General features: G+C 38.7%; 2 protein-coding genes across 3 annotated transcripts; one reads left to right on the top strand and one right to left on the bottom strand.

Moving 5' to 3' along the window:
• The first annotated feature begins 137 nt into the window (after nucleotides 1-137).
• LOC104805589 (protein MEMO1-like) lies at nucleotides 138-2,769 on the top strand. The gene is made up of 9 exons (XM_010530211.2): nucleotides 138-329; nucleotides 878-962; nucleotides 1,062-1,130; nucleotides 1,248-1,360; nucleotides 1,452-1,563; nucleotides 1,671-1,814; nucleotides 2,101-2,275; nucleotides 2,454-2,582; nucleotides 2,671-2,769. The coding sequence occupies exons 1-8, from the start codon at nucleotides 278-280 to the stop codon at nucleotides 2,577-2,579; spliced, it is 876 nt and encodes a 291-aa protein (XP_010528513.1). The 5' UTR covers nucleotides 138-277; the 3' UTR covers nucleotides 2,580-2,582; nucleotides 2,671-2,769.
• A 12-nt stretch (nucleotides 2,770-2,781) lies between these two features.
• Nucleotides 2,782-7,313, bottom strand: LOC104805576 (neurochondrin). Of its 2 annotated transcripts, none has more exons than XM_010530191.2 (17): nucleotides 6,956-7,313; nucleotides 6,581-6,740; nucleotides 6,307-6,443; nucleotides 6,051-6,154; nucleotides 5,852-5,947; nucleotides 5,519-5,612; nucleotides 5,208-5,328; nucleotides 4,924-5,120; nucleotides 4,598-4,689; nucleotides 4,458-4,513; nucleotides 4,166-4,255; nucleotides 3,962-4,064; nucleotides 3,699-3,803; nucleotides 3,524-3,596; nucleotides 3,247-3,410; nucleotides 3,095-3,149; nucleotides 2,782-3,004 (listed from the first exon to the last, which is right to left on the bottom strand). In XM_010530191.2, the coding sequence occupies exons 1-17, from the start codon at nucleotides 7,164-7,166 to the stop codon at nucleotides 2,949-2,951; spliced, it is 1,914 nt and encodes a 637-aa protein (XP_010528493.1). In that variant the 5' UTR covers nucleotides 7,167-7,313; the 3' UTR covers nucleotides 2,782-2,948. The 2 variants fall into 2 exon arrangements, with proteins under 2 accessions (XP_010528493.1, XP_010528500.1); XM_010530198.2 differs by having other exon boundaries at nucleotides 3,962-4,061; nucleotides 6,956-7,312.
• Nucleotides 7,314-8,351: the final 1,038 nt, after the last annotated feature.

Raw genomic sequence — 8,351 nt, 5'->3', positions numbered from 1 at the left:
CACGACGTTCATCTCCGCTAGTAAGAGACGTCTCGTCGCTTAATAATTCTTAAACAGCACGTCTTCGACGATAGAGAAGGCAAAACAACACTCATTTCTATCCCAAAGCTTCTTTCTGAAGAATTGTAGAACAAAGAAACAAGGAAAGCAAACATGAGGAGAATCTTCTCAGTCCTTCTCTCACGATCAAAGACCAAAGCGGGCCTCTGAGACTGAAACTCACCCAAAAATTAGGGTTTTTTGTTGGCGATCTCGATCTTTCATTTCCCTTCGCAAGATGGAGAAAGTGAGAAAAGCATCGCATGCGGGCTCTTGGTACACTGATAATCGTAAGTTGGACTCTCTTTTTTTTCCTCCCTTTTTGCGATGTTTTGTTCTTTGTTAGGGTTTAGATTGTTTGGTTTTAGAATTCTTCTTCTTATGCCGTGTTGCGTTTTTGCTTGAGAATGACCCAAGAAGCAGAATGAGCTAAGAAGAAAAAGTAGCTGATGCTTTTCGTTGATTTGTCTGAAATCAAAATTTGGATTCATGGTTCTACTGAACCCATTTTGTAAATGGCTATTTTTTCTCTGAATCTCGTATCTGAGAAGGAAATAATATGACTTTCTCGGAAAAAAATAGTCAGCTTCATTGGTAATTGTCTCATGGAAAGATTGTGGGCATGAGCTTTAAGCATAGAAATTTAGCACCAGCTTGGATCACGATTGTGAGATGAAATACAAGTGTTGTTTTCAATGGGATATTATGTGATCCTTATCAGAGAATGCGGCATTACCATCTTGTTTTTTCCTCTGCTTTTGTGGTTTAACTTACAGAATAAGATCCTACTAGGAGGTTTCCTGGGGCGAATCTTATGATGTTTCTAATTCTTTATCAGCTACGAAGTTGGCAGAAGACATTGACAAGTGGCTTAAAGAAACTAACCTGACTAAATCTCCTGATGTTCGAGGCGTGATTGCTCCGTAAGTTGTTTGTCTCTCTATATTTTCTCTCTACAATTACAAAATTGTTGCAATTGGCTTTTTAACTTTCATATTTTTTTGGCAATTCTTGGAATGTAGGCATGCTGGTTATTCATATTCTGGTCGAGCAGCTGCATATGCTTTTGCAAACATAGACCCGACTAATATGTAAGCTTAAGCTTAATTATTTTCCCATCTGCTTCCAACCTTCTCGACCTTTGCTTCTTGATCCGTATATGTGCTTCGCTTTCTGACTAACGCTGTGTTTTTCGAGTCTCATTTCAGTTCCCGAATATTCCTTCTTGGTCCATCTCACCACTATTACACTCCAAAATGTGCCCTTTCGACTGCTACAGTTTACAAGACCCCCATAGGAGATCTACCGGTTGATTTGGAAGGTATACGAGCTAGTGACTATTAAAAGCTGATGAGTTGCTCCTTGATTGTCATTTGACCTGTTTTCTGTTTTGTTTTTTCTCCATTTACCAGTCATTAAGGAAATAAGAGCTACTAGGAAATTTGAAATGATGGATCTCCACGTTGATGAGGCTGAGCATAGTATGGAAATGCACCTTCCATATCTAGCTAAAGTATTTGAAGGGTATATTACTTAGTAGTTAGGTTAAGGTTTTTCTAACTAGTTAAAATATTCAAATGTTGTTGTGCCAGAGTTTGCACAAAAGACTAACTCATTCTAGTACCGATCAGGCACGAAGTGAAAGTCGTACCAATCTTGGTCGGTGCAGTGAGTGAAGAATACGAAGCCATGTATGGGAAGTTGTTAGCCAAATACGTGGATGATCCCAAGAATTTTTTCTCAGTTTCATCGGACTTTTGCCACTGGGGTTCAAGGTGCTTTTCTGAACTGTGCTGCTGAAACATCAAATATCCACATGGGACTTGAATCTTTGAAACTGAAAAATTTACGAAAAGGGCATTTGAGAAAGAGCATGAAAACCCGAATGACGTCTATTTGTTTGAGACTCTTTCTCGGGACTTTATGGAAAAGGGTATCCAAACGGTTGCCTTAGATCTGTTTGCTGAGCGTCTGTTCTCTTCCACAGCAACTTAAACCAAGTCGTAGGAAGTCTTCTGTCTCCGGCAATGATGGTAATGGTATAAGTGTGTTCACGTGTAGGTTCAACTACATGCACTATGACCAGAAACATGGCCCCATACACAAATCTATCGAGGCACTAGACAAGATGGGAATGGATATAATAGAGACTGGAGACCCGGATGCCTTCAAGACGTATCTTCAGGAATACGACAACACAATTTGCGGGTGCCATCCCATCAGTGTTTTTCTCCACGTAAGTATGCTTGAGCCCATTTGCTTTTTTTGCACTGCATCTTGATGAAATTCTCCGAAATCCGCTGAATGTTCTTCTGAGATCTCTCTTCTTCTGTGGATGATCACGGCTTCGAGCTTTTCTCTAGGCTAGACATTCACCGTGTAGAGACATTTCTTTCTTATCTGTTTTCTTTCAGATGCTAAAGAATTGCTCAAACAAGATCAAGATCAAGTTCCTGAGGTACGAGCAGTCGAGCCAGTGCAAGACAATGCGAGACAGCAGCGTCAGTTATGCTTCTGCGGTGGCCAAGTTGGACGCTTGAAAGGTATATGGCAAAGAGATGGATCGGAAAATCTTCATTCAGTTTTCTTTTTAACATTTCCTGGTTGAAACCCGGGTTTAAACTTTTTCAGGGTTTGTATCTTCTGTAATAACAAACGAAGGAAATGCAGAAACTTGCATCTGTTGTCGGAAACACTCACAATCAATGGTATGTTTCCCCCTTCGGTTTTATAATCGCCTGATTTAGCTAAAATGCGATTGTTATAGGACTGCCCATTAAGATTATGTCTTTTGTAAACATTACATGATCAGACAGTGTAAAAATGCTAGACAACCTTTAACCAAAAAAAAATGATAAGCAAAGCTTACATATAACCGTTTTACGGGTTTCGACATTTTTCGGAATTCATCATCGTTCCACCGTTCTTTTTACGGCGGGGAACCGATCCGCCCACCGGGAATACCCTGTTCCATAGTAATCATACATCAAAAAATGAAAATGAAAGCACCGCAAAGAACATGATATTATGCTTAGAAAAAAGAGAGGGTGGGTACCTGCTGTAATAATTTCAAGAAGATCTGTTTCTGCTTTAACATTCTCAGACACATCCTGCAATAAAATGATTCGGTTTCGCCATCGCCATGTTAACAAGCAAAGCAAGCAATCCTGTAAGGGAAAAAAAAGGGGACAAAAACAGAGATCGTACCTGTCTCCATGAGGACAAACTCCTTGCAAGAATCCGAGCAATAATATCCAAGGAGCTGCTGTCGAAGTTTTGTTGCTTGAGTAAAGCATCTTCAGATGTGAAATCAAATATCAGAGAACAGATGCTTGCAGCCATTATAACCACCGACGGATCGTTACTATGATCTGAAAAAAAATGATAAACTCGGCAGCAAGCAGCATCGATAATCATGTTATAAGACCATAACTCGGGACCGGAAGAAAGCGTTTAACCGAAAAAGTGAACACTAATGCCTCACCTGCCCAATACGCCAAGGCTTTCAATAGCCTGGAAAATGTACATTCATCGGGCGAAAAACGTATTTCTTCTCCCTGTGACAAGAATTTACAGGTTTTTTTACTTATCGTTTGAAAAAAAAAAGGGTTTCAATAAGATCTGATAAAGTCCTTATCTTAGGAAGCAGAGGATGATACCTTCAAAAGAAGATTCATGACTGTATCACAAGCCAAGAATATGCAGCCATTATCATCGACGTCTTGATCACCGGGCTGGATTAATTTTATCAGACACTCCACGACCTGTGTTTATCAAAATTAGCCACAATCAACATCATCATCAGGCTCAGAATCGTAAAAAAATACGATGAAAAGAAAGATACAAAACATTAAGTCAAATTTGTTCAGCATAATTATACTAACACTCAAGGTTTAAGAAAGAAAAACTTCCAGTAACTTACAGCTTTATAACCTCCTGAAGCAGCCAAGACTTTGCATCCCTCTGTTTTCATTGTGATTTGGCAAAGCATCGGGAGCAAGAAGCATGTAGACATAAACGGGCTGCTTCAAAAAATAAATAAATCAAACCGAGCCATCCTTAAAGGTACGATAAAACCATCAACGAGAAAATGGTAAAAACCTTCAGTAGAGAGCAATTGCCAAACCTTGATTCATCTTCTCCTTCCACTGAAAGCATATAAAGCAAAAGATCTTGGACCTGCTCTTTGCACGCAATCGGTGTTTCAGCAAGGTAGCTGCCGTAAAAACAGAGTTCGGGAAAATTCCAACGAGGAAAAGATTCAATGTCTATTTCCAGGCCGTGTTTTTAGTAAAATCAAATCTCCGGAAAAGCAGTGAAAAGTGATTTTATTAACATTCAAGACATGCTGATCATTTCAGAAAGAAAAAAAAAACAAGGAATTGAGAAGAATAATCGATAAATATAAATATATGTACCTTCCAACAAGCCGTACAGAAGCAATAAGATCGTTTCCCTTCTTCTGCCCACGTTCCTGTGCGAAGCCGACCAACATGAAAAACATTTTCAATAAGCAAAAAAGAAGCAATGAAGAATTTGATGGTCGTCAGATACGAACCTTTGCATCTTTCAAATACTCAAGAACCACACCAACTGTCTCATTGAGCGACTTAATCACCTTCGGGAAGATGGTTTCATCAGTTAGGATACCTGCCGAGTGCCAATTATTACCAAAAATAAAAATCTTGTTGAATATCAGAGCAGTAGTCAGATATTTGAGATATGACAGACTAACAATTGCAAGGAAATCAGAAAAAATATTTTCTTAAAGACAACAAAATGAAACACAAGGTTCGTTAATGATGTGTGTCTGAAAAAAAAAATGTTGTTTCTATTGGAAACTTGCATAGGGCAAACAAAAAAAAAATCAAGAAAATATCTTACCTTCATTCTCACAAGCACTTGATATGAACTTGATGATCTTTTCTACCAGAGAAAACGAGATGGCCAGATGCCGCTGCTTTAAGAGAACGTTTTCAGCGGTTGAAGTATTTTTAGGGGCTTCGTATTTCGAGTAGGCGAGTTCATTCAACAACACGGCAATTTCGACCCTCGATGACTCTAACACAAGCAGAAGACACCTGAATGAATAAATGAATTCCAAACCTCAGCTAACGAAACCACGAGTTAGATGACCCGTGACGAAACAAGAACATGCACTGTTTTACCTGTCATCTGGAAGATGTTCCTCAACGTTATGTAATTTCACCCGACCGATCAGCCATTTTTCGTCCATTATTGTCATCATATTCTCAGCCAGAATCAGAGCATGAAGCTTTTCAGCAGGTGCTAAACATTCAAACAAATACCAGAGGTTCGTTAGGTATCTTAAATTCTTTAATTGCATAAAAAAAATCAGTAATAACATATAACAACAGAAAATTCAAATTCTACGCAAGTAGAAATCATTGAATAGTTTGTGCCTTCCACAAGCTAAAAAGATCCAAAAACAAGTAGATCAAGTTAACTATTAACTCACCAACTCGGTTCTGCAGGATTGCCACAACACCAGCACGCATATAGTCGGTCCAATTGGTCTCTGGCATAGAGCGAAGAGGTTCATGAAGAAGTGCCTACATTTACAGAAATATCATGAGAAACATCATTACAGAATACCATAACAGAGAGAGAAAGAGAGAGAGAGAGAGAGTAAGCACTTGTATGAACAGAAGGACAATGAGGATATCACAATTCAACCCGTGACCAAAAAAAATCATATTATCAGCATGCAAGTATCTGTCTTGTAGTCAAGAACATTAATACATTTATAACTACGTATCCACAGAAGAAAATTTGAAGAATGAAAACGTACAGAATAGTCTGAACACAAAATTGCAGACAGTAGATGGAGCGCTTCAAACTTCAACGCATTATGCAACACTGCAAACTGCCGAGAAACTGCAGCCACCTAAAATAAAGAGACAGCATATCGGATCCTCTCTTGAGTTCTGGAGCTTAGGAAACGGTAACTAAAGCAGAATACCAATAAAACACGAACTCAAGAGACTCACCACCAAAGACAGTTGTAATAGACGTTCAACATTCATGCTCTCACCAGAAAGCTTACTGACCAGTAACTGCAGAATCTTGATAGCAAGTTCCATGGCATGTGAGCCTGAAAAGAATAAATACCACACAATGAGTTCTCACCGAATCATGATTCTCCAGTCCATTTTATATATAACCCACTTCCATCTTTTCTTGAACACAAAGGACAGTGATCTTGCACTAAGGCTAAGCTATGCAAAGCAAAGGAGTAGACATTACCATCATGCAGATTGGACATTTGGGGAGCTATCACTCTCAAGCCCCCTGAGTTGATCAGTGTCAAAACACCATCTTCACGAGAAGTGGAGACCAAATACAAAATTTCATAGCATTCTTCAATTACAGGTAAACCTGGTCTAAATTCAATCAATGGCATTGGTGGGTTTGATCAGGGATACAAAATTACAAATTTCTATAAACACTAAAGGGTAAAAAGATCACAAAGCTTCAGACAATAAGTCATAAAGATGAAAACTTCAAGCAATCTAATTACCCTTTCGACATTATTTCCAGAATCAAGGGAAGTCTTGAGACCATCTCTTCTGAAGAAGCTATCTCAGGAACACGACAAAATGCAGCAAGAACAGTGACAGATAGCTGCAGATACGCATCACGATTATCATTTCCATCGCTTCCAGATCCTTTACCGAGACCTAATCACACAAAAATAAAAGTTAAACCCAATAAAAAAATAAAACCGGATACAGCAAGCGAAGAGAAAACCTAATATTTCTGTATAATCCGAGTATCACTCTGCTACTCGAATCGAAAGGGCCTGTGACAAAAAGGGGTTTCTTCCAAATTCTCCAATCATTTTCCTTTGGATTTCCTGGGATCCAAACACAAAGCCGGGAGATTTGAATCTTACCAGTGCGAAGAAGTCGATCGAGAAACCGAGCACCGACGGCGTCGTACACCTTCCTGAGAGAGACGATATCATCGTTCCGGCAGAACTTGGTGACCAGAAGCAGACCAGCAAGTCTCTGTTCGTCCCTCTCGCCCTTCAACAGCTTCAGGCAATCGTCGAGCGACGGAGATTGCTCCTGCCGCGGACTAAGCTCCTCCTGTCGGTCATCCATGTCTCCGAACACAAACAAACACAGGAACTAAGCCCAGAGACGAGAGAGTGAGGAAGCGAAAACTAAGTGGTGTTTTCGATTTAAGTTTCTCTTCCGCCATGAAAGTGCTGGTTGCCGCGCTCCAAGCTTCTGGAAGAAACCCAGAGGACCCAAACAACGCGTTTCAACGGTCCGATACGTTATCTCAGATAGCGGTGTCAATCGAGCCCGGCCCGGCCCGGCCCATATCATCCCAGCCCCGTAGTCGGCCCGAATGTTTCGGGTTTGGGTTCGAATTTTGTCAGAACTAAAAAATCAGACGGTTGCGACTGGTTGTGCAGCTCCGGTTGCGGTTGCGACGTTTTTAAAAAATTTGGTAGTGATTATGGACGGTTGATTCCGATTTACGTTTTGTTGTAAATTACCAAAAAGATATTGATTACAAGATAATTTTTTAAAATTAATTGTAATTAAATTTTATATCATCCGTTTGGAACAAATATTTTATATAATTTATAAAAAATTATATAAAAATATTTAAAAATATAAATTTTATCGATTTAATTTATATTTAATTAAAAAGTAATTTTATTATAAAAATATTAAAATAATTATTGATAAATCTAAAAAATTTCTAATTATGTGATATTATAATTTTTTTTTTATCAAAATATCATATAAAAAAATAAACTCAAATCATAACACTAAATAAAATTATCAACAATGTTTTTGACTTTGAACCCTGTCCTTTGTAAGGATCAAAAGTGACACATCTTGTCAATTTGAAATTGCATTTTTATGTCATCAATAGAACACACAAAGTAATGCATAAACAAAATAAATTATATATGTTCATACCCAAAAAAAAAATTATATATGTTGAAAGCCTCGATACTTGTGGGCCCATACAACTAAATGGGCCTACGCAAATTATGGATCCCATTTGTATAAATGGGTTACTGAAATTATTGGACCAATTGGCTTAAATGGGCCTACTCACATTACGGAGCCCATTACACCAACTGAATAGACCTACTCAAATTGTGGATTATTCAACGAAGCATGCCTAATTCAAATTGCAGCACCATCCAACTAAATGGGCTTCCTCAAATTATGAGCCCATTCGACTAAATGGGCCTACTCAAATTGTGGGACCCATTTGTATAAATGGGTTACTGAAACTATAGGACCATCCGATTAAATGGG

Source organism: Tarenaya hassleriana, unplaced genomic scaffold, assembly GCF_000463585.1.
Source record: "Tarenaya hassleriana unplaced genomic scaffold, ASM46358v1 Cleome1, whole genome shotgun sequence".
NCBI lineage: Eukaryota > Viridiplantae > Streptophyta > Magnoliopsida > Brassicales > Cleomaceae > Tarenaya > Tarenaya hassleriana.
The sequence above is the reverse complement of the archived record's forward strand: the minus strand, read 5'-3'. Positions and strand labels throughout refer to the sequence as shown.